At 44.9% G+C, this 26,703-nt stretch overlaps 1 protein-coding gene across 1 annotated transcript in view; it reads right to left on the minus strand.

The window, feature by feature from the left end:
* The window catches only part of NTSR1 (neurotensin receptor 1), a 62,329-nt gene that overhangs the window by 11,292 nt on the left and 24,334 nt on the right, over positions 1–26,703 (minus strand). Inside the window, exon 2 of the mRNA XM_040609558.1 lies at positions 5,421–5,622. Within this exon, the coding sequence (XP_040465492.1) occupies positions 5,421–5,622 (202 nt within the window). The remainder of the gene's footprint in view (positions 1–5,420; positions 5,623–26,703) is intronic.

Raw genomic sequence — 26,703 nt, forward strand, 5'->3', positions numbered from 1 at the left:
CACTCACGCTTAATGTCATAGGGGTTTTGATGAAGTCCACTTGGAGTCGCTCAGATTTTTTATTAGGGATACAATCTGCCATAAATTTAGTTCCTTTCTTGCAAAAGAAATGATACATGGACAAATCTGTTTTCCTTAAAACAGAGGAATTATGAAATACAACTGTTTAAGGAGCAGACTTTCAAGCTGGTGCTCTTCTGTGTATTGCAGCTGCAAAGTATTAGCTATTTGTTATTCCTGTTTGCGGGACAGTTACACTAAATCTCACAACAATATTCTCCTCCTGAAAAGGAGAGATGTGGAACACTGGTGAGGAGAAACGAATGAACTCATCAAAAGATTTGTTCAGAAGGGGAATTATTAATACACAAATCAATGAAATGCACGCCGCACGGATACTTCATGAATAGTTGGCCTTTGTCTTGTATCACTTGAAGAAATGCAGAGACCCCAAAATCATAATCTACAAATTCTTAGATGTTCACTAAAAAATATGGTTTGGCTTCATCTCCTAAAAAGCATCATAGCGAGGCATCACCCAGCCAGCTGTGGGAGACTGAAGGATATTCTTTTAATTGGTTAAACCTCTCTAAGTGCTTCATAATTGCTTTCACTAAGCAGCTTCTGTAATGGAGCAAATGCTACCTGGAACTGATTACATTTTAATAGGCTTAGGCAACATCCACCCAGGGACGTGCAAAGCCTCCTCTTGATGTCCATCAATTTGCCTCACCATTGCTACCAGAGCTCAGCTGTGCCATTCAGTAACTCCTTCCTTCCACCCGCGGTGGAGCCGATCTGACAGGCAGCCGGGAGCTGTTGGGGGCTGCTGGGGGGAGAACGGGCTGCAGGCTGGTGTACTGATGGGGACAATTAGTCCATGTCACAAAAACATCCCCTTTCGAGAAGAAATTTTGGCCAAACAGTGCTTTCAGCCTGAGCCAAGGTCAAATACACCCCGATTTTTGAGCAGCTCTTTGAGAATGTGAGACTGAGATGGGGAGGATTTATACAGCCGCTCCATGCCTGGATGCTGTGCGCAGTGGTCTGTGCAGTGTCTGGCAGGTCTGACCTGCTGAAAACTGCTTATTCTGAAGGGTGCGTGTGTGCACGTGTGTGCCTCAGACTTCCTTAGGATGCCATCAAATGTTTGGTGTATCAGGCAATGCGACTGGAGAATATTCACCCTTCCGTGAAGCATCACATGGCACCCAAGACTCAGCTTCCCAGCACAACACAGCCAAGGAGTAACAACAAAAACTGGAAGTGGTTCGTAATTGGAGGAATGGAAGGAATACTGGATGGATGAAAGAGGGTACGAAACCTCTTGGCAGGAGGTATTTTTAGCAGCAGCACTGGTGCAGACATTTTCCTCACGAAAGAGCTGGGAAGCTGCCAGCGGCTCGAGCTCTCTCAGTTTGGATCCTCACACCTGGTGAACGCTGACAGCAGAAAGGGAATTACAATCAGCAATCACATGCTTAATGAATTAACAAGGTGTCTCCCAGGCAGCAGGGCTGACACGTTCCTTGAGCCTCATCTCCCTAATTATTCCGTACATGACCAAAGTCAGACAGAGCCAGGAAAACACGTATATGATACTAAAGAGGAGGTAAAGGATCTTGTGGATGTTTTGAATGAAGCTGTTAGCCTGACCACTTTTAGCTCCTATTTCAGTGTAAACAAATCTGTAATCTCAGCAGATCTGGAGGAAGGAAGGAAGGTATCTGCTGCTCTGATCTCATCCAACAGCTCTGCACACTGTGAACTGCAAAAATGTTTTTTCTGAGCACTAGTTTTACAAATTCTGAAACATTTCACCCTTAAAACAAAATCAAGCTCTCTGCACTTCTGCACAGGCTGAAGTTCATTTTTGGAAATGGAAAATACTTTGACCCCCATGAAGCTCTGATTTTGTGCCAAAAGTTTTATTAGCGTGGACAAGCGTCATTTTTCTTTCCCCATCCTCCTCCATAAACTAGTCTAGACTGTGCACATGGTTTTGGCCGCCATGGATTCCAGGATAAATCATGTGCATCCTTGTGTATTTTTACTACTTTCCAGACAGCTCAGAGGCCTGGGTTATTAAAAAAAAAAAAGTTGTGAGGAACAGGTGACAAAAGTAAATGCGAGTCAAGCACCTCCAGTAATCAAGTGCATCTGAAAAAAATGAAAATAAGCAGGATTTCACACACTTGCCAGAAAAAAAAAGCCTTTCTGTATGATGTGGTGAATCACAGCCAATACTGATGGTGGATTTCTTATTTGCTGGGTCTTCCCCAGTCCAGAAAAGAGCAAGAGGCCGCTCTCTCATTGCCTTCCCAGCAGGGAAGGGAGCTCAGTCCTGCTGCTGGGGTGGCACCGGAGAGGTGCACGTAATAACGGGCTGCAGGCTGGTGTATTGATGGGGACGGCTAGTCCATGTCACAAAACCGTCCCCTTTTGAGAAGATATTTCGGCCAAGCAGTGCTTTCAGCCTGAGCTGTAATATCTGTGCATCGCTGCCTGTGGGGTGCCACGTCTGATCCCCTCCTGCACCACTGCAGGCTCCAGACTGAAGCCCTCACTTTTGCTAACTTTTTCTCAGCTTTTGCAGTACATAACAAAAGCAAAAATTTGCTGGAGAAGAAGAAGAAAATTAAGCTTATTGTTCAGAGGAAGAGGGGCTGCTTCTCAGTGCCTGGGAGGAAAGATGGACCTGTGGGTGAGGGGTGCTCTCCCACCGCCACCAAGCAATGCCCGTGGAATGGCAGGTGGAAATTTAGGTCTCTTATTATTCAAGGAGGGTTCCTTCTTCTTGATGTTAAAAGAGAATCTAATACTAAAAGGAGAGAGAGAGGTGTGAGATGTTGTAGCACAAGTGAGAAAAGGTGCTTCTCACTTCATGGCAGAAGGCAGAAGCATTAAGAAACAGAAGGACAGCAAGGAACCGAGTGACTGGCACGGGTCCTCGCAGGCTCGGCGCGGGAGCAACGCTCGCTCACCCCCCTGTGGGTGATGGCTATTCGGGGTGCAGGCACAGCACACAGACACGGCCCAACAAGATCTTACAGGGAATTTCATGTCTTCTGGGTTTTTCTCTCCTTTCCCTCAGTAGGCATTTCCCAGCGTGGTGTTCCAAGCTGGGGTGCACGTGGCAGCTTGGCTATGGCATGGGCATAACGTGCTGCCGGGATGTATCCCGTGTGGAAAACAGCTGGAAAAATCTCACGGAGGTTCTTGGTGCCTTCTTTAGGGATTTCTGTTCCTATTGAAAATGTGGCCTTGGCCAAAGCCCTTCAGCCATCAGCTAAGCTTTGCCATGAAAAGCACCGGTCAGAAAGCTTTCTGCTAACAAATTCTCACCATCTAATATGCACGAGGACCCTCACAGTTTAAAATCAGCACCAGCAGCCTTTGTTAGGTTATTCTGGGTACTATTTTTGAAGACCTTTTGCTTTATCGTCTGTCAGTTTAAGCTACCAGATTCTTTGGTCTTTTCCTCAGCTTATTTAATTAAGCCATCCAGTATTTTGCAGTACAGCTCAATGCCTGGGTGCAGGATCTTTTATTCAACCTTTGTCTGAACTAAAGCTTTGCAGAAAAAGAAAAGGAATAAAACAATATATGCAAGGCTTAACTTGCTGTTGACTAAATCATTAAAATGCTGGGCTAGTTTTGCTTTTTCAGTGAGTCTCTGTGTGTGAGCAGGTCTGTTCTTTAGCTTTACATCTCAACAAGCTAAGGCAAAAGGAAAGGATTATTTGCGATTACTCTGACTGTGATTGTTTGGAAGAATAATAAAAAAATGCGCCTCTGTCTTCATCCATGGAGATCACAGTTCTGTCTAGTTTCTCCATGAAGTTACAAATATTTATCCTGAGCAGTTCATAAATGGCCAGTTGTGCTCCCAGCTATCAAAGTTGTTTGAGACACTGCATGAGCAAATGTGTGTGAAATATAGATGATGGTATTTTCCAGAACAGGGCTTGGGAATTTATCTGAAATATGTTTAGATAGCCAGCCTGCAAAGGGCTGCAGAACTTGGTTAAATATCATATAATAAGCAGCGTATTTTTTTAAAAAAATTCTGCTGCATACTTATTTGGTTTGGGACAAACGTCTCTCTGGATATTGTGATTAGGTGGGTCACAGTCTGCAAAACATGGGGTGCAATAGCTGGTGGGACAAGGTAAAGTGCAAGTCATGGAAGGATGCACGGTCCTTGGGAGCGATGCTGAGCTCATCGTGAGGTACCTGGCCCCCAGGAAAGGCAACAGACTGGAGCCCCCTTGCCCAGAGCTGAGGGCACTGGTTCCTGCAGGCAGCACGGCGGCCGCCCTGCAACTTTCGCTTCAGCCTTTCACCTGTGCAGCGAGATATAGAGCATCGGGTGTATGGGACTACGTGAGGAAGGGTTTGCTATCAACTCAGTTTTGCTGAAGATACACTAGGAAGAGTCTGAATTTACAAGAAATAGGTATTTTTTTCATCTGAGTCATTCGGCTGTTGCTTTTTTTTTTTTTTTTTTTTTTTTTTAAGAGAGGGAGGAAAATTGAAATCTGAATTAAAGCTGCAACTGATAGTGACAAACTTTTCTCCTATATGTGTATCTTTAGAGGAAAACTGATTTTCCACACAGCTCTGATGGAGCAGAGAGCACCTTCAGAGCAGCTCCTGCTTCTGCCATGGGAGCAGGGGAAGGAAAGCACCACCATGGTTTCCAAAGTCTCTAACGTCTGAGAGGAATTTGCACATCTGATTTACCAGGGGCAACGCCAGTGGGGCTGCAGACCTTGTGCTCTGTGCTCACTCTAGCTGACCTCTTCAACCCATCAGATAAGTTTGGGTTTAAAACTACATCAAGCCTAAATCCCACTGCAGCTGAAAGAGAGGTGTTCAGGCTGGAGCTGGCCAGGAACAGAAGAAACAGGAAAGCTTGATGTTATCAAGTTGTTTCTGTTTCACAGAACATGAAATATATTTAAATTTTATTTTTTTTCTCAACTTCTCCCTCATTGAGCACAATTAATTAAATAATAATTCTAGCTTCCTTTCTCTATATGGTTTTTACAAAAAATCCTTTAAGGGGAGGTTAGGACTCAGAAAAGTGACTCTGGGAGAAAAAGAAAATAGTGGAAAATAGAGTATAGAGTTCCCTAGAAAACTCTTCATAACTCAGCCAGAAAAAGATGAAGAATGAAAGAGACAGAGAGAACAAACACATTTATTTTCTGCAGTCTGGGGCTTTGAGACAAGAACTGGGGACTTTTGATAAACATCAAAGTGTTTAGGGGCAATCTGGATTTGTAAAAAGACCTAATTTTCATTTAAAATATGTTTTGGGAGAAAATATTTACCAGTTTCAACCTATTACTCTTCAAATAACATTTACTTAGACACCTCTAGCCAGTTCCACGCCAAAGTATGTCAGTACTTACGTAGGACCCTGACGCCGTGCTTCAAGGCTTGCACGCGGCTGGGCTCCATGGACATGCTGAGCATCGTCTGCTGCCCGCCGATGGTGCAGACCTGGTTTTCCTGGGCAGCTTGCTTGAACATCACCATCAGCTGGTTGGCGATGATGGTGTTGAGCACAGAAATGACGACCATGGGGAACACGAAGGAGATGAAAGTGTTGGCCTGCAGGGGAGAGACGCGGCACAGTCAAGGGGTGAGAACGATCAGTGGAGCAGGAGATTGTGTTTTATTTCTCAAAGCAACAGAGAAACAGCCTGCAGTGGAAAGCTTTCCCCTCCTCTTACTCTGCTGGCTTTGGCTTTTGAAGGCTTATTGCACAGAGGGAAAACTCAACCACCACTGGCATACATTCCTTCATGTGGTCAACACTCAAAACCAGAAAATGAATACACATCCAGTTATGTTATCTTCCCCCTTTCAGTGCAATTCATTGCCAGAAATGTCTCGACTGAAACATGCCATTGATCTTTCCATCTCGCAAACAGCAGGATGCTTCTTAGCTTTCGTTGTGCATAGCGTAACTTCTAAATAACAGTATGTTATTGTATTTCTTTCGTTACTATGAGCACTCCTTGGGATCTTTTTTACTTTCTTTTTTGTATTCTGTCCTTTCCTTGCAGACTTAATGACAGCGTTTTGTTATCTCATAACCAAATTATCCAATAAACCCTGTGCCTTAAAGGATAAAAATTGATCGGAATAAACAAGTGGAAGTTGTAACGTTTTTAGTCCAAATTATTTGATTACTACAGTTTTGATAAAATTAAATGGAGGATCAAATTAAGCAGTGATTGAATCAAGTGGAAGTCACTGTTTGTGTCAAATAAATGCAGGAAGGCTTTGTGAGAGCTTTATGGGCTGTCTAGAAACCCCGCCGGAGCTGAGCTTAACAAATGGCAGCCCAGGGAAATAGAGGCATGTGTGGGATTTTCCTGCACGTCTGCGGCAAGGCTGCTAGAAAAAGGTGGGATGGTGAGCTGCCGTGCTAGCACGGAGGGGCTGGGTGCCTGTGGGGCTTGTCCCCTCCGCTCTGCAGCTGAGGAGGTGGCTCAGCACATCACTCTGATGAGCGTGGGACAAATCAAAAGCCCCTTACGTTTTTCCAATTTCAAAATATTAAAAAGGATTAAACTGTGCATAGCAAATCACTGCGGAAGCAGTTTTTTTAAAAGCGATAAAATGCTGAAAAGATTAAATTACTAAACCCAGTAGGGAACTTTGCCCTGTGGTGTACTTCTAACTTCTTCCCCAGACAGCCAGATGTCTTGCACCTCAGTGCTCTAAAACACAGAAGCCAACCCCACGTCCCTCTGCAGGCTGCAAAACCAGGGAAGCCTCGCTGACAAATGGGTGCTGCATCTGCTCGGATGGAGACATCCCCTCCCCCCCCCACACACACAGGACCATCGCCTCAGTGTCCAAGCCTGTGCTGTACACCCAGTACGTGTGCTCTTTTTGCTCTGGGAGGGGTCAGAAATGCCAGAGATGAATGGAAAGGCAGAGAAAGAATCCACCCACACCCCCAAGATGCTACAGGGGATCCATAAAAGAAAGAAATAAGAAGCCCATAAGCATATGAGGAGCAGGTGCACTGGCAATCAGAAGCACTTAAGTTTCTTTGTTCATAAAATTGAGGAAGATGCAACTCCTCTTTTGGTGAAGACAGGCAGTGGTGGTGTTGCCAAAGTTTTCTTTAGATGGATCAAGTCTCAATACAGCTTTGCACTTCAGAGCTCAATGTGTTTAGCTAAAGTACCAGCTGGGTTTCGTCTCTCGCAACCCACATGGTGAGAACATCATCTCTGGTTGATGCTGGTAATAATAATAATAGAGCTCCTCCGTGGACTGAGGAAATTCCTAGATATATCCCGCCATTACAAGCCATTTTGTTAAATACGTAGCAGTTTTCTAAGCTTCTAAAGGATCTCACAGCCTTCTGCACGTAAAGAAGAGTTATCTTTTGAAGTTTCCTCCAGATGCTAAGAAAGATCATTAAGCAGCAGGGACCAAATTCTCAGCTAGTACAAAATGACACAGTTTCACTGAGAGACTAATCTGTGTTTGTAAAGAACCTACTTCATTTATTTAACCTCACGATGCAGCTGGGCTGAACCTACGGACACAGGGGTGAAATGACTTGCTCAGATTTACCAGGTCAGATTAAGAAACCAGCCCTGTAGATCCTCACCCACCCCCCACCCCCATCTCTGTGGCTTTAGGGCTGACTGCGCTGCTTTCCCACTGCTGAACGATGCTTGCACAACATCAGAAACACTTAACTCTGGAAATGCTTCACACTGTCACCTGAGCTTCAGAGTTTATTTGCTTTCATTCGAAACCTTTGCCCTAGCTATAAATCAGTCTTGCCTAATATAATTACGCAGAACTCAAAAAGTATTTTCTGAGCTTTCTTTAAAGCCTTGATTCGTTCCATAATTGTATAGTAAAGTCTTTAAAGAGCTTTGGAAATTGTCTAGAATAGCATTGATTTTCCTTTTTATGAATAGTTATGGTAAGAGTGCAAAAATTGCATGCTTTCTGTGAAAGGCTATATTTAAAGATTTTTTTCCATGTCTTGATTTATACTGAAACTCTCATATAGTTTAAAAAAAAATAAAAATCAATATTTTCCCCAGAAGCAGAAGCTTTTAATTTGTGGAAAGAATTATTTGCAAACACAAACTCTCAAGAACCATAAAGGCTAGAAAAGCTATTCCCCCCTGCTGCAAGCCCCCCTGTACTCAGTGTTTCTCCTGGCTAGCTGCTTGCTGGCTCTGCAGCCCGGCACACTGCACCTCAGGGCAGTAACACTTCATTTCCAGGTGACTTTACACACTGCTGGAGCTGATGCCTCAAACACCTCTTCAGAGCCGGTGGAAGGTTTCCCACCAGCTTCAAGAGGAGCTGGTCTGGGATCCCAGGATCCCAGGGATCCCAGGACTACATATTCAAAGGTCTTCAGGAGCAGGAAGGCTTGTAGAAGTGTTTAATGGGATTTTTTTACAGCACTGCAACACCTAATAGCAGTGGGACTAAAGTGGCTCCGGCTGTCAGTGAACGTCTATGGGAACCTTTAGGTCCTTATACACCTTTACAGATCATGCTGGCCCTGGGAAGCAGGATTTAGACAGTGTCCAGGTTCATTTCTGACCTGAAAGCCTCAGGCTTTATGTTGGCTCACCATGGACAGGACAGCTTGTGTGACAGCAGATCTAAACTAATTCTGTATTCAGGGTTGTTTGGATGCATGAGCGGAGTGGTTTGGCCTCAGCTCTGCTGTCACCAAGCGCAGTTCAGTCTGATTCTCCTCTCCTTTAAAACTGATGTGTTTGCATCAGTGTAAACCCACCAGATGCGAGGTCTCTGCTCAGCACCACGGTGGACAAAGACGTGCAGAATGAGCACGGTGCAGGGACACAAAGCTGTGCATGGAAAGGCTTAGCACTGCCTGCTCTCTAGTGTAAAAAAAACCCAACACCACAAATCCTGTGCCTGTGCGCTAAATCCTCATGAAAAAAAAAAGGAAAATCCAATACTACAATGTTTGTCACTGGTACGAGAGAATGAAACACTAACCCACTTCCATGTGCTGCTCGCTGCTCCTGTAATCCCTGCAGTCCTAAACGCCATCCAAGCACCAGGCTGGCAGCATCTGTGGGGTGGGATTAGTCCTCGGGACCAAATCCTGTTTTGCCTCATACAGAACAACAACCTTCCCTTCCAGCACCGCCTGAGCAGTGGCACTCAGAGACACAGATCGCCCTTGTCCAGCTGCACTGCGCAGGATGGTGACGACCTGGATGCCACCTGAGGGTGAGCTCCTGGCTCTGCCTAGACCCTGTGCCCATGAAGACATGCTGGAGTTATCTGGGCACTTGGTGGATGCAAAGACATGCAGAGACACCCATCGTGACACCCTGTCCTCGGAGGTACACCACCTTCACGGCCCCCAGGGTGGTGACACTGACCTTCACAGCCCCATCTTGGTGGCCGGGGGGGTCCTGCCTTGTCCAGGCGCTGAGCCTCCCTGGCTCTCTAACGATGATGTATTTTTCATTCCAGCATTTTCTTAGCCCTCTATTGTCAAAGGTGACTTTAATTCCAGCCAAAACATGAAGCATTAGAATTACACCACAGGGTTTTGCAAGACACAGAAGACAGAGCAAACCTGGGGATGGGGCTTCATAAGCTCCTGAAAAAGCAAATGGAAATTTATGGAAATGAAATCACACTTCTGGAAGGGAAAAAAAATGCAGCTATCAGCCTCTCAGTCAGCTCAACAAAAATCAGACTTTGCGCGAGACTAGGGAATTCAGCACGATGTGAGTTTGCTTCCTTCCAAACAGAAGCGTGGGAGAGACACGGGGGAAGGGACCAGAAAAATCAAGTGACACAAAAGCAGAAGCCAGTTCTTGGGTTTGTGACTCTTCCTACATCTTTTGCATGGAAAACTGCTGCCCTGGCTCTGTTGAGCTTCATGCTGACGCCAAGCTGTCCCTCAAATTATTTGGCTGCTGTGGGTTCCCTGGTTTCCCACCGCAAGCAGACATCAGCTTGCTTGCAACGGGGATGGAGCAGACGAGCACGTAACTTCACGTAGGGACTCCCCAGAGTGTTTACATGAGTCCTATAGATCAGAAGTTTTACAAAGGTTTATTCTTTTGTGCTCTGGAGGAACACAGATTCAAAGGCCACTTTGGAAGAAGATGGTTTTTCCATCCCTCCTACAAGCCCAGACTCTTGTCTTGTATGTGTCTGAAGAGGAGGAGGGGAAATGCTACATCTGTCACAGGCGTTTACAGGTCACCTTGGCTCCCAGCAAAGCTCTGTCACCTGAGCCACCTACAGCTGGCTGTCCTCATGGTCCATCAGCGCATGGCTTTGAAGGGGTACAGAACTGCTAACGAGTGTTTGTAGATGCTTTATGAGGTCTTGGAGGACTTAAGTGGTTAAAAGTGAAAAATTAAGCTAAAGGCTCTTCCTGGAGATACAGTAGCAAGTTAAACATCTTCACTGAAGTATTTATAATAAAAAAAAGCCAAGACCAGAACTACTCATAATATTTTTGTTGAAAGAGTTTTGATGAGAAAAAATTCCGTTACTGAGATAGTAAATGATTTTTGAACATGCATCTTGTGTTTTCCCTCAGGCGTTTTTTCTGAATAAGTAAATAAAAGTCCCACAAAGCCCATGAAGTGTGAAATGCCGGTCACAGCAGCAGCAGCATGTGGTGCACCCACAGGTGCATCCCGCCAAGCAGCAGCCAGGATCCCCTGCCAGCAGGAGCAAGATCCCCAGAGCAGACATGGAGGGCAGCTAAGATTTTGGGATAATTTTAGCCCTGAGTTATGACAGCAATTTTGTGGCAGAGACTGGAGATGTTCCCTGTTGCCTGATAAACAAGGTGACAGCAGAGCTGATTTCTTGGTCTCCCTCAGCACCATGTCTCCGGAGACACGGCGCCTTCCAGCAGTGAGCTGGGATGCTCACAGCAATTTTTCCTCCTTCTTCTTCAAGGATGTGACAATTGAAACAGAAGTGTGGACGATGGTGAGCTGGTAAAACCTCACCTGGACTGACTAAGCTTCTCTCATACTTCATTTCCCACCAGCACACCTGCTTGCTGGCTAGGAAATGCTACGAAATGGCTGTCAGCCTTTCCCTTTTCTGCTGGGGAGGATTCCCAGTGCAGAGATTCTCCTCTGGTGCAGCCACTCCTTGAGGACATGCCTGGGGAAATGGTTGAGAAACCCAAAAACTACCTTCAGAGATTTGTCTTTGCTGGTTTCCTGGAACTGATGATGGAGAGGACTGAGGATGCAGGGTATCGTTTGATTTGTGGTTTTAAGCAAATCAATTAAATCACATAGCTGGGATTTAACTATCTACCACGTTCTGGTTCACCTCATTTCCAATGGAAATGAAAAGTAAATTATCCTCCCCCTGACTGTGGAGGCAGTATTGTTAGCATATGTCAATCAGAAAAGCACACATTCTGCTACATCAACATTCGGCTGCCAAAAAATCTTATTTGACTAAATGTACTTTACAAAATTACCAGTTATCTCATTCAGCGTCCAGAATTAGCATTTTTTTAACCACTTGGTGGATCATTTTCAGCCTTTAATAAGCACAGTGCCACGCTCCTGGATACAGCAATCTGTGGAAGACAAAGCAGGAAAGGGAAAGGCACAGGGCGCTGGCATGGCAAAGGCAGCATTTGGCAATGGCACCCACGTTTGATGCTCACAGGATGTATCTGATCAAAAATCCAAAGGGTATTTTTTCCCCCTAGTAAATAAATCACCGTCTAATTAAGCCCTGTCTTTGCGTTGCATTCCAGATTGCCATGCCAAGTATCTCACCGTTATCAGCTAAATGCCATTCCTTAGATACAGCAGGACAAGAGAGGTCTGCATTTGTGAGTCATGGAAGAAAATAACACCTTCTTTTGTAGCCAGTACCTGGTACAGGGAAGAATGTGGATGCTGAAAAACTGCAACCTAGGGAGGGAACTCAGTCCTTCAGGAAATTTTTGAGGAATTCTATTAATTTCAGAGTGTATTAACACTAGATTTTAGTAGAAATTCTTTCCAATCTTTCCTTTCTCTGATCGTTCATTTAATAGATATCTAAATTAAGTCTGCAGATTCAAGGACGAAGTGTAGAAGAGCATGGAAGTGGGAGAATAAACTACGGGTTCTGAAACATGTGAGTGAGTACCCAAAACTAGTGGGAACCTGTACTGCAGGATATAGGTACCCGTCCTTACCTTGGATAAGTGCATCCTGGTGTGGGAACACAAATCCTGGATAAATAGGAATAGGGATGAGTGCTGAAGCCTGTATGTAGCTCTGGAGCTCTAACAGCACACTTGAGCAGGAGTTTGATCTTTACGTATCGCCAGTTTTCACTCAGGCAGGTTTGCCTGCCACGTTTTATTTCTGGTGGCTGCTGCCTCAAGCTACCATGACAAGTGTGACAGGGTGTGACACAGCTGTCACCCTTGGATGGAGGCTGTCTGGTGGCGTGGGTGGGTAGCACTAGGTGCCCTGTGCAGACTCATTTAGTGGCTGCATGTGGGTACGGTCGGATTCTGCATCCCTGCAGGGTCCCCTTGCACCACCAGGCAGCACGACACAAACCACACTGCCTTCCCATTCAGAGGGGTGACCCTCCTCCTGCCTCGCAACCATGAACAGTATGTAAATATCTGATGTAGATCCAGGTGATGGGAGATTACATCCCATCATTAGCTTAACGGATAATCAAAGCTATCAAAACCCAACTATTTTCCTCCTTATAAAATTCTGAGAAATAGTCACAAAAGCCTCTGGTTTTTATCACACCTGTACCTCTTCTACCCACCTATAGGTGAGTATGGATTCCATACATCTTATCCAAGGTAACAGTGTGTGATCATGTGAGTTGCTCTGATCCCCCCAAAGAGCTCCCCTGCTCAGCTCTGGGAGCTCCACGTGCAGACCAAGAGATGGAGGAGCCCCTTCACTCTGCCCCGGCGAGGCCCTTTCAAAAGTGTTAAATATCAAACCCAGACATTTCAAATAAAGGTTACAATGATGTGAAATATTGCTCACAGGCACACGTATCTGACGCCAAAATGTTACGATCAGCTATGAATTATGGAGGCGAACCCTGAAGCCAGGACACAGCTGTGGGGGGATGGGGCTGGCGAAACCCTGGGAGTTGGAGCGGTGATGTGGGTGCGAGCCTGATCTAAACACAGAGATGAGCAGGACATGAAATGCATGTCATTTGGGGGGAAAGAGAACAAAGAAAAGCCTCAAATGCAGGCACAGCCTGCCCAACCCATCTCTGATAAAATCACTCAGCAGGTTTTGCTGACCTCAGCTGGCATCAGCCACAGGAGCTTCACTTGGTCAAACCTGAGTATCTCAGACCTCTGCAGGAATCCCAGTTTTCTTGTTTTGGATGGGATCTGGGAATAGGGGACAGCATGTACTGCTGCTTAGGTGAAGAAAGAGAGCAGACAAGTCTAAATATAAGCTATCAGATGGAGCTGATGGTTGGTCCCAAGTGCCCAGACTAGGTCCTGTCCCCATGATGCTACTGCCCTGCAGCCATTGATGTCAGTGGGACTGGTACTCAATTAATTATATGGCAAGGGGCATGTGAGCACCTCTTACCGACACAGCCATTGACTGGCCTTATTTGCTAAAGGAAAATCCCTGGAAAGACAACTCAGAGGACAATGCAAAAGACTTGTGCATGAGCTCTGGCTGCTTACTTCTATTAAGATGCTTCAGGGTTTGTGTCGGTAGATATTTATATCAGAAGAAAATGCATGTTACTACAGAGCATACGGTGACAGCATGCGCTGTTTGCAGGCTGTGCTGCACTTTGAGATCTACAAGGTGCAGGTACCTGCAACCTACTGCAAAACAGGACTTGTTCAGTACAACAGGGTAATGCACAGGACCCACTCACAGGCCAGCGGTGCTCCTCTCTGTGCTGGCTGGCTGCGTCCGATGTTGTGTCCAGCTGGACAACACCAGGCATGAACTCTTCCAAAAGGTTTAATTTAGCTCTAATGTTGAGATCAGAAGGAGGATCTGCTTCAACTCTGTTTTCATTAGCATTTTGCATTTGCTCCAGAGTAGTTATGTTTTCCTGGTAACATGCCTTCTCTCTTCAGATCCATGGCCATCATGAGAGAATGACCGGACAGTGTAGATTAAGATAGTAAGAGTAACCAGTCTGTAACATTTTCAAGCCTGTGTGTGGTCCCACACTGATGAACTATAATGGGAATGCAGAGCAGCTAATGATCTCAAGAAGTTAAGTTAATCACATACTCTGCCGTTAATCATGTACAGAACAGATGGAAATAAATTGCGTACTGACAAAAAAATCCATCATATCTCTATGGTAAAAACATTCCACCAACTTCACCATTCATAAATCTCCCTCCATGGAGAAAACATTTGTTCATAAAAAAGAATATCTGATGCAGAACACCTCAAATGGGTCTCTTGCTCATGATGCATTGGCAAAGATGTCAGGGCACTGAATAATGGTGGCATTCCTGAGCCTGACTGGATACCTGAAGAAATAATTTCACCTCATTTCTATGCATAGTTACAATCCCGTGGCCTGAAGTATTTTCAGATTTATCGTAAGTAGTAGCAAAAAGGTATGATTCATCCATAAATATTTGATATAAAGCTTATAATTCCTAATTGTACACAAGGTAATACCTAAGAATCAAACTCCCTGGGGACCTCAGAGCCTCCTCATTACCTTGCTAAATGCCAGAGAACCTTCTTCATTGTAACAATTCGTAAGATAAAATGTCCTCTTTTCCTGATCTTTGGACATCAGTCTCTAACCTAAATAATTTTTCTGATTCCAGCTCCCAAAAGGAAAGAAAAGCTGTGAAATGCAAGAAATCCTGGAAATAATGGACTGGAGAACAGGCAAATGGGAAGGGTTTAAGGTTCACCACTGTGTGTAGCAGAATTCCTTGTATGTCATGGATACTCAGCTTTATCACTTGATAAAACTGAAGGATAAAATAATGTTTATTTAGAAAAACAGAAGACTAAATAAACTGCCAAAAAAACCCCCACCCCTGCCCCCCCCACCCCCCCACACCTCCACCACCACACCTCCCCCCGGGATCCTCACTGGGATTGCACTTGATGAAAATGATGGATTTGGAGTCTTGTACTTCTCACTTCAGCTAATCCAGGGCCTCCTGCCCCTGATTCAAGAGGGATGTGTGGAAGCCGAAATGGAAGGGGTTTGGCCTGGGAGGATTGCTGCCTCCCCGTACCCGCTGAGGGAGAGGGAAGAAGTGACAGAGCGACAGGGATGATCCTCCATCACGTCATCATTAACCTGAAAGCTTCAAATCTTTCCCCCTTCCTCCTTCAGGAAATCCTCCTTCTTAGCTTCCTGCGATTGGGTACATTGAGCTACAAGGTAAATTGATTAAATTTACCTAATTTTGCTTGCAAACAAGGATGAAGTCAATTTGTATGCTGTCAGTTTACTGGCCTCAGCTTTGCTCCTCAGATCTAGTTACCCACAGCACTATTTAGGGCAATATCTTTGGTTGAACAAAAACTCAGTGAATAATGTTCCTGATTTTCCCTTTGAACATGCAGGTCTTTGTTACTATTTTCCCCTCGCCCTCCCCAGCAGCTATATTCTACTGAAGAAGAAATAATACTTCAGCTTCAAATGACAGGTTGGAAATATGCTTTAAATAATTTACCAGTGCAGTTGGATTTCAGTTCTCACTGTCTGCTGGTATTTTGGTTCCTACTTGTTTTCGCCAGAGGGATGTTGCCCATCGCCTATCACAATATATTTAGCTTTCCCTAGTTCTGCTGCTTGTCAGTCCTCTAAATAATTTAATAAATGTTCATACAATGCCTAATGCTCCTGACATCTGAGTAATCCTAATCCAGATTTTGCAGTTTTTTGGTGTCTATCCTTTTGCCTCTCTTCTTTTCCAATGGGCATTGCACAAGCTGTGGGGGCTCAGGCGGTGGACATTCATCCAAAGAAAGTGTCCCCATGGCTTGGTGCTTCCCCTGATGGCGGCTGACACTCTCTGTTAAGGGTAGCTAATGATGTCCTTGTCAAAACTGAGAAAATCATCCTCTTCCCTGTGCACTTAGCCACAGCTGCAAGTGCTGGGCACACGTGATGCTGCTCCCACGGTGCAGGTTTTGCAGCCTGGGATGGGGGCAGGAGCAGCAGCCACCGCAGCCTTGGTGACAGCACAGGCTACACGTGTGTCTTAGGGCTGTGTCATCATGCGAATAAACCACAGCACTGATTTTACAAGCCAGTCCCTGGATCCTTGCTTCTCCAACATCTGCCTGTTATTCCATACTTCATTGGTTCGTGTTTGGGATGGTGGTTGTAATGAATGAGGTTGTTATACTTGGATATTCTCTTGCAGACGATATCAAAAAAAGAATCAAAGCATGGTGACAGTCAGTTACCCCCCAGCTTTTCTTGTTCTGGTAATACTGAGTCATTTAACCCTTGATAATTGAAATGGATGGGTTCTGCCTGCATGGGTATGAAGTCACAAGCAGCAGGCCAGTGTGGGGATTTCTAGTCAATGTTTCAGGAGTAAAATAAAACAGAAGCACAAGCATGGGAGTATAACAAGCAAAGATTTCTAACTGCAAAGTGCAGTAAACAGTTAAATCAAGTGGTGCTTGCCGGCTTGCTTCCCACACTCTTGGTAGATGGCTCACCACAGAGAAAAATGTGGGTCTGCTCTGCTCACCTGGTGCCTACCAAAATTCAGTTTTACACTCAGCATGTGGCAATACCACAGGCAAGAGGGGCTGAGCGGGAGAGGGGTGCTGGGCTCCCATCTTCTGCTGGCAACCGAGCTTGGTCCAGGCACGGCGAGTCCCAGGCTGCGGCCAGAGCGTGGGTGTGCAAAGCTGCAGTGACTCCCCTCTCCTGCTCTTCCTGGGGAAAAAATGGGGATGCAACCAGCAGCTGGGTGGCAGGCAAGCACATGCTCATTTGAGCGAGGTGCAGGGTAATTAATAAATCAGCTCCATCCCCCCAGGATAAAACCGAAGATTTAAGATAGACACTTTGCTATAAACTGAGCCTTCAGCCTGATGCATGAGGCACACACGCTACAGAAAGATTCGAAGGAGAGTTAATCTAAAAAAATAAAATATGGAAAGAGCAAATTATTCTCTTATTGAATAAAAAAAACATTGGACCCTATTCTTGTTTTCCACATTCTGCCAAATGAGGTGGAGGCAGATGTGGGTAAGAGGTGCTATAGGTGTCTGAGAGACAGGTGAGATCATGTCAAAGAATGATTTATCTGTTGAATTATGTTTCAAATTTTCTGAAGTTATTTGTAATATTTCACATATGCTGAAAAGTCACATTAATATAGCTGGTAAAATAACAGCTTGTCTGCTTAAAATAATTAGTAGTTGACAAATGGGTTGAATTTTAATTCCATGAGGAGCTTTGGTTAGCACTAATAAGTGTTGATTAAGGTAGCAATTAAAATCTAACAATCTCTCTGGGGGTCTGAACTTTAAAGCTTAAGTTTGGAACATTCCTCAACTTACAGAGAAAACACTACAGTTCCTCCCCAAGTCGCGTTATAAGCTGTAGCAGTGCAGATCTTTTGTCTTTATTTTTTTCCAGTTTACACAAATTAATTGCAGCCTAAAGCAATGCCCCACAGCCAGGGGCAGCACCCAGCACCTACCCTATGTCTAACAACTGATGGACATCAACCCCTTGGTACAGCGGTGACGTTTAGCCGTGTGAAGTTTTAGCTTTCTCTCGAGTAAGTCAATGTTGTAAGACCCTCTTGAAGTCCCTATTTCCAAGGCAGTCCTTCCCAGGAGGTAGTACCTGTCCCTCTTCTCATCAGGCTTTGAAGTGGGCTGGAGAGATCTCCATCTCTCCTTCAAGATGTTCTGCTTCGGAAATGTAGCTGACCTCCCAAAAACAAGCAAGGTCAAGTAGTGCCGAGTGTGTGCTCACCTCTTCTGAATCACTCTCCTGCTACTCTGAGAAACCCAACTGCACATCTCTTAATCAGGATGATTGGATGAGCTACCAAGGAGAAGCATTGACTAGGTAGTGTCATGAGGAAGACTAAAATTATCTCCCTCTGCTGCGCTTCAGCAGCGTGACCAAGGCAAATCAAGCAGCACATTTTTGTTTATAGACTTGTTTTACTGATTTATCATCAGGGGACTATTCATGGAGGTCTCAGGTTCTTTATGATCTTACTAAACCTGAGAAATTTTAGTCACTTCCCTGCAGTTTACTATTTTTGAAGGAGGAAAGCACATTTGTATTTCATGAAGCACCTCTTCTACACTGGCCAGATCCTGTTCTTTTTTCACTCTTGCTGTGGGCAAGATATAAATCTAACACAAACCCAGACTTGTCTTCCTTCCTTCCTTCCTCCCACAAGAGCTGTGGGCCCCCATTAATCACATTTCATCACCCAGTTTGCAAGCTGAATGCCAGCGGGACAAAAGTAGGAATACAGTGTGAACTGGGAACGACTTTGTCCTCTCGTGTTCCCAGCATGAACGGGAGTGCATTGGTATGTCTGCCCATGTCGGGCAGCTTTAATCACCAAACCTCTCATTATATTGTTATATTACAGTCTGGTTTTTCAGGTCTCTTCCTGCTGGAATAACATAATTTTCCTGTAGGGTACCTTCAGTGGCTGTTATCGAAAAAAAATAGACCAGCAGAGAATTTGTGTGCATCACAGCCACCGTGCTCAAATCCAGGGACCGTTCCTGGGGTCAGAAGGAAGCTGTGTCCCCTTGACCTCTCAGGGCTCCTACTCAGGATGGTGGCTGCTGTGTGGTCCTGCTCCTGGCCCCAGCATCCCCAGCATCCTCAGCTGCAAAGGAGTCTTGGCTGCATGTGGAACAGCCTCCATCCTCACCAGCCTCTCGTTCTGGGAAGGACCTTTAATAATGTCCATAATTTTTAGGTGCTTTCTTAGCCCAGCCTATGTGATCTGAGGGTGGCTGTTGGTTTCTCCACAGCACTGCATGTTCCTCGGTACATTCGCTGACTCAATCCATTGCTAAGGGTGTGTACAGCAAGGGAGAGGTGGAAAGCTGAGTATGTGAAGAGCTGGAGGAGGAAAGGGAATAAATCTCTCCAGAGGGTGGAAAAAAAAGCCCATTCATTATCAGTCAACGTGTGTATTTCCTTTCTGTGTTGTAAGGATGAAATACAAATGGTTCAGATAAATGCAGAAAGGGACAAAAATGAAAGCATGATAACTAGAGATGCTTGGAGCTATTTTTTTCAAGAGCTTGAGAACTGGGTGCGATTGTGCATTTGCATTTGAGTGAGCAATCTCCACGCCTGCAGCTTTGAGACAGGTCACTCTCTTCATGCAAGGTGGACACCAGGCTTGGCCCAGCTGGGAACTGGAGCTGCAGCAGGGCATGAGGGACCATTGGTGATCTAGTGGGGCTTCCAAAGAAAACAGTAGCTGCTGCAAGAGGTTCCCAGGTAGACACAGTTGTCTTGGACATCTCCATCCACAGCCAATACCACCTTCAGAAGCAGGGGTATTAAAGCTGGCAGAGATGGCTCTACCTGTGCTGCAGTGGGCACTCAGGGCTGCTGTGGAGACATCACCTTGGGTCTTGAAACACTACCGTGTGGGAAACCATGAGCTCCCTAAGAGGAACCAGGGTGATTATTCATGCACAGACTTCCAGACTACTTAAAAAGGACTATTCAATATTTTTACAGTAATACTATGCACTCTGCTGCTCTTACTGTAGAATTACAGGTGTCAACCTGAGGAGGGGGGTGTGTGTGTGGTGGGGGTGGGGTGGGGGGGTGGGGTGGGCACTTTTTGGAGAAAAGCTATTTTGCCAGGGAGATGGACAAACAGAGGGGCTGCAGAGAGACCTGGCATCTCCAGGGAGCTCAGAGGATCTACCAGTTTCAGGCTGCTGACCTGCTGCCTCACAAAGCCATGAAGGTAAATCAGCAGGTGAGTTACACATATAGCAGGGACAGTGTGGAAGTACACGTTGGCTCAAGGGATGAGCAAGGAAAGGTGATAGCAGAGAGAAATCCTAGTGTAGATGTAGAGAGGGAAGCAGGTATCAGAGCCCACCTTCCATGGTGACAATGTCTCTGTTGGCTAATTAAGCGCCGCTGCATTCATTGAGCAGCTCAAGTCCCACTGAGCAGCAGGTCCCAAGCCTACCTGGGTGGCTAGAAGACCACCCTCACCCCAAATCTGCACTATCTGCCAGAGCATGATCCCAAGGCGAAACAAACAAGGTCATGGGGCTTTACTGCCAAAGGCTAGTCCTGATTGCATTTCCATTTCTCAAAACTAACTGATTTTCTTTTCTTTTTTTTTTTTTCTTTTTTTTTTTTTTTTTTTTTTTTTTTTTGGTAAAGTGCAAAATGAACATGTGGGACTAATGCTATCGGATAAGACTGAAAATGAGACTAATAGGCCAAATGTCAGATTTGTTTCTGGTGTAGCTGCTGAGGAGTCATTACCGAACACAGTCTTTATGTAACCTACTTTGCTGTAAGGCATAATCCAGCCACCAGATGACTGGCAGGAGGAAGAGTTTTGCCTGTGGTGGGGCTTCTTTTGTTATAATTTCCTTTGGACCTTACCCCAAAGAATCTGGCCAGCATTTGAGATTGGCTAAAAGTCTGATGGATGAGGCAAGTCTTGAGGTGCTGAGTTAATTAACTCCTTGGATTCTATATGGAACCACGGCTGCCTGCAAAGATATAAATTGCTGTTCCTTAAATTAAGATTCTGATTGCAGGTTTAGAAAAATCGCTGTTTCCCCGTGGCAGTTCAAATTTGCAGCCTGTTAACACTAGAGTTGTTTTTCAGATATACCTTTCTCAAAACCATAAGGGTCCATGGACGAATGAATGGCTGAAAGTGTTGACCTAAAAGCCGGAGCAGAAATCAGCTTCCAGCACCCTGAGTTCTGCAACGCAGGAGTCAGGAGCTAAACCTCTGCAGGTACCCAGTAACTCCTGGTCCTGTTCAAGGCAACATCAGCTTCTGCTCACGGAGACATTGCAGCTGATGTTGCTGGCACACTGGCCTTTGCTAGGCATTAACTAAAATTTCCTTTTTGAGCGCAAGAATTTCAGTTGGAAAATCGCTTTTATCCCTAAGGCAGGCTTTGCAGACACAAGACTCAGTCTCAGGCAGAAACTGTTCCTCTCCAAAGAGTTACAGAGGCAAGAGTCCTTGCAGAAAAGCAGGTGATTTAACAACATGAAATAATCACAGTGTCATGAATGCAACCAGGATTTCCCTGTTAATTACCTAACTGGTTAATTAAGGGGCTATTTTTTTATTAAAATTAATTCTCATCTTTGTAAAATACATGACTTAAAAAGAGGATGTACAAAAGTGTTTATCATTGATGCCCTAAGATGTTAATTTCCCAATGTTATGATTTGTAATCAAGATTAATTTTCTCTGACTTATCCCGCAAAGGAAAGACTTTACACCAGTTTTGACATTTAAATTACCTTAGATTTGCAAGTCCAATGTTGTCATAAATATTCATAGCCAAGAATCGAGTATTTAGCCTTTAATTATTTTTTTTTTTTTAATTTTTAAATCCCTACTAAAACCTGGTTTCAGAACAAGCAGACAGAAATTGAAGCACCTTTTATTCAGAGCACAGGGAGCATCTGGCTTTGCTACCCAACAGTGAACTAACACATTACGTTTCTGTTTGGTGCATGCTGTTGAACAGAATTAGATGGTGAAATCATCCTTTGTTTGCTTTCCTGAAGCCTGTTTGCCAAAAGCTACTTTTACATAGAAGTTATTGGACAGTGTTGCCATTGTCTTAGCATGTGCCACGTCCACTACTGCATCAAACAAGGAGAGGTCAGTACAAACCACAAAAGCAGGTCTCCAGGCAGTTGGCAGCTGCCAGCACGGACCGCTGCCACGTGCCATAGCCAGCATCCAGCATCGCTGTGCCTGGGCTCTCCTCTCGGGCAGGCAGAGCATTTAGGCTTTCACAGTTACACAAATAGAAGATGCCTGACTTGCCCTGAATGCTGTCCCTGTGAGCACAACCCCCAGCTTGGCACGGGCGAGATGCCTGCTGAAAAGAGATGCCCAGGGATTCGTGAAAAAGGGCTTTTTTGGTGCTTCCTGGCTTTTACCCTGCAAGATCACTTGTGTGTACCGACCCTTCCCTGCCCAGGGTGTGTGTCAGCCTGAGCACACTGCCCACAGATACCCCGGCAGGCTGCGGCTGAGGGAGCATCCCTGTGCCCCCCGGCAGTACCGGCAGGCACGGTGTGCTCTTGCTGCTCTTCTCCAGCCACCCCATTCATTCAGTCTCTTTGGCACCATTTCAGTGACCAAGGAGAAAGCTGCCTTCCTTCCCGGGGGGACTGGCAGCCCCCCAGGGGTGATGCGCCGAACCCCATTCATCTTCCCTGTGCAGAGGTTCGGCTGCTGGCAGAAACCCAGGCGAAAATCAGCAGAGGTGAGGTGCTCCGACCCCTGCCCTTGCTGGTGAGGGTCTCTCTGGTGGCTGATTTCTGTCTCCAAATATTTAAAGATACTCCATTTGTCTCCAGAATTTTGTGAGACAATGGGTTGGTGTGGAATGGGAAGAGGGACAGGATCAGGCCATACGTCGAGGAGAGGGCTGGCTCTACTCAGAGCCTCGCAGCCAAATGCTGATGGATACTGCCAGGCAAGAACCTGCAGATGTCAGTCTCAATAAAGGGCAATTTGGCTTCCTAATGAAACATCCTCCTCACTTTAGTGACTGATGACTTCAATTTTTTTTATGTCTGATACCTTTCAAATGCAATTAACTTCTCCAATCTTTTTTTTCTCCCTTCAACAATAAGGCAGGGACAGAGAACCAGCAGTATTACTATTCATTTCTCAGAAAACATTTCTATTTGCAAAAGGCTAATGAACCCCCAAGATTCACAGTGCCCCCTCCTACCCTTAACCAAGGAATGTATTTTAAGCATAAGCACCTACTTCCGAGACGAGCCACTGCCGATGCTTTAACTGACACGAGGCGCAATGCACCGCACACTGCTTTTATGGCACACTAGGGCACCCCCGGCTCACCCCCACCCAGGGACTATATGCACCTCTCCTGCCGCCAGGCACCCATGGGTGTCAGTATCCTTACTGTCTTTACCTTCTTGTGTCAGCATCTTTGCACCACAGGGACCAAGGTGACCCCCGCTTGCTAGCCTGTTAACGGGCAAGTTACATGCAGATCGATTTTTGGATGCGTAACTGTGGTGGCTGCACCTAGGTGAGATCAAAGGAGGACCTGCTTGCCCAGGAACTCACCCAGATCTTTTGTTTGCTTACTTGTTTTTCAGTTCAGTTCACTATTTCAATAAAAGGTATTTTCTCTGCCTACAACAGCACGCCTCACAATGGATGACAGATGAACTTCTAGTATTATCTACCTCTTCCAGGTAAAAGAGACTGCTTGCACTGAAGCCCCAAAGTATTAGAGGGGTGGCCTATTCAGCTGCGATGGGACTGTGGCCCTAGAAAATGAACTCTCCAAGTTTTGAATATGTGAGAAGGGGCATAAAAGATCTGGGATGCCAACTCCAGGTCTGTATCTGCCAAAAATACTGAAAAATGTAATTATTTGGTGGGCTGATGTTCCTTAAGGTCAACACCTAGGACTAAATCAAATGCCAGGACAATAAATTGAAGTCCTTCTAGATTCGCTTTCCATGAAAGACCAGTCATAAGAAGGATGAGCATCAGAAATGGTGAAGATGCAGCTCTTCAGCTCTGAATTGCTTTGAGAAACTCCACTTGAACCTCAGTGGTTAGAGATGACACGTAAGAAATCTTGGACTCTTCTCTCCCAAATAACACATTGCAATGTAGGAAGAGATGCTCCTGTGTCACTCTGGTAGAAAACCAATATGCCAACAGACTGAAACTTCTTGTTTTCATATTCAGTAAAAAATGAGAGTCTTCTAAGTGGCAAGTTCTGATAGATAATTCCATCTAATGGAAGACACATCGGCAATTGCGATATTTTAATTTCAGTCCTTTAAGTGCAGAGAATTCTCATTAGTTCTCAGTATTCAGGTACTGCGCTGAATTTTCATGGAGAGAGAACAGCATACAAAGTGCTGAAAAACGTTGAATTTATTCAGCGTTTTATGGACAAAGACATTAAGTGATTCATTAAGCAAAACTGTCCATTCCCTTCTGGGTACAAGAAAGATTTCATTATTCCTGTTCTTCAGGTAAATAAGTGGAGGCAGAAAATAACTAGATCTGATCTAAATATCTTCTTTGCAAGCGTTCTCACAATGACTTTCTCTGTTTTCTAGCAAGGTACATTTTTAAATGAAGCCTACAAGTGACCCTGGGAAGTCTGACTTTCCATACCTCCATCTAACTCCTGTGTAATATTGCTTTGACTAAAGGCAATAAAAACATCCACAGGGGAGATTAAATGCCAGGCTGGCAGACTTAGTACACAGATATTACAAATGAATAATGCAAGATTTAGATTTCAGGAAAAAAGCATGCCTTTTCACCAAGGCAGAGAGAATCTGGTCTGCTAGCAATGGTTGTGGTGATTTAAAGGAATTTGTGATACCTTGGAGAAGTGACTCTTCTAACTGCTACGTGCTGCTAACTCTGAGGCCAAGTCATGGAAATGAAAATATCCATGTCCCCAATTATTCCACTGGCACTGAAAGCACTGAAGGAGGAGGGGGAATATTAAAGCAGCGTGCAAGAGCGAAAGTAAGTGCATGTTTTACACCAAACTCTGATGTCTCTCATCAAGCAATGGGTCATAACGTCTTGGGCATGTGAGGCTCAGCAAGGGCGGCATCATGGGCAAAGCAAGAAGAGTGCTAGCACATTTCCTTCTGATTGTCTCTTATCTTTTAAGTGATTCCAAAAATAGGTGTAAGCAAGGATGCAAATGTTGCTTCCTTCATGTCTGATGCAGTTAAATGGAGCTGGTAAAGGTAAAGCGCTGCAGGTAAAGCTGGTGGGAATGGGAAGCACCGATGTGAGTCATTCCCTCCATTTAGCTTGTACTGAATTACCAGCTCAGGGAGGCATCACTTGATTTTGTTTTAAGACAGAAATTAAACATTCTCAAGGCTCAACTCCCTGCTGGGCTGTTGTTTACAATCAACATGTGAGCGCTTGAGAAGAAGACAATCGCCAAAGCCAGCCCAGAGGATTTGCTGTGCGTCACTTGATCACTGCTGCCAACGTTTTCCTTTGGAGATGTTTTAGATGTGCTGCTGCTCCTTGCTTACACAGCCAAGGTGCCACAGCTGGGTCGCTCAGATCCAGACAGCTCCACGCCAAGATGCGTTTCTCCTGCCTTCTCTCATTGTCTTCCTTGACCATCTGAATCTTATGAGGTTTGCTGCTAGTTACCTTTATTTCTCTCTCATCAGATCCAGTTCTATTTGATATTCTCTTTTTTTATTTGTTCATACAGCAGCTTTCCATCCCCAGCCCCAATTGCACGGCAATCCCCCTCTGAGGGTACCCAGCCTGGTTTTGGAAATACCTCTTTTCTCCATTATTTACCGCTCCTATTCGTTTTACCCTCTATTTCCTGCACTGCTTAATTTGGAAAAGCATAGTTACAACGACGGGGTTATGCCAACTTTGACCGCTTTATCGGGTTTGCAGCTGACACGGGGGAGATGAGAAGTGTGGGTCACTACTCGCTCACCCCAAGCCCGTGGGGTGCCAGGTACATCCAGGTCCCTGCAGCTGCTACCAGCAGACATGCCTGTTGGCTTTGCAAAAGCTCTTTCAGGGTAATTGTGAAACCGTCTTCTCTGATCTTTCCTCTTTTTACATGAAGAAATGGCTTTTTGTATAAATGCATGGATGGGATCCCAGGACCAGCTTTAATTCTAAAGGCAGAGTTCAAACCTAATTTGAGTGCATCAAAATGCTTCACAGGTGAGAGGACCTGTCTGGGGCTTGTCGAAAAGGCATTCAGAAGTTCTGCTCTGCTGCACAGCTGTTGGTAAAGCAGGGATCATATAGATAAAAAAAGGGAATTTGTCTCATCTTTAATGATACAGTCCATCTTAAGCCTGAGAATAAAAAATAAAGAGCCTGAAGCAAACATAAAGCGGGAGAGGCACCAGCCATTTGAGTGCTATTTGGATTATTGTATTTAGAGACTATTACAGATCTTATTAAAAACTCTTCCTCCAGGATCTCTCCAGCATATTCCTGGCACAGACAAGGACAAACATTTGATCTTTAGCAGTGAAGGAGCAAAAGCACACTAAAAAAAAAGACACACTGGAAGACAAGATACTTTAAACAATATTAATCAAGAGAGAATGCCAAGAATATGCCTAACTTTTACAGGACACTTTATGTATATGTTTACTTATTTATTATGCATTAATTAAAATTCTTAAAAGAAGTGGAACCTGGCTCAGGGCTTGATGAAACCAAACCAGACAGGCTTTGAGTCACTGCAGTGAGACAGTGAAAGCTGTACGGGCAATAAAACCGGGAAGATCTGTTCAGAGAATTCCAAAGCTTTGTGCATTTAAGGTTATATGACATGCTGTCATAAGGTAATGAAAACTCCAGGGACTGAGTACTAGGAAGAATACAAGTTATAAAAACAACTGAAAAATGTTGTCATCCTGTAAGGAGTTTCTAAT

Source organism: Falco naumanni, chromosome 10 (assembly GCF_017639655.2).
Source record: "Falco naumanni isolate bFalNau1 chromosome 10, bFalNau1.pat, whole genome shotgun sequence".
Lineage (NCBI taxonomy): Eukaryota > Metazoa > Chordata > Aves > Falconiformes > Falconidae > Falco > Falco naumanni.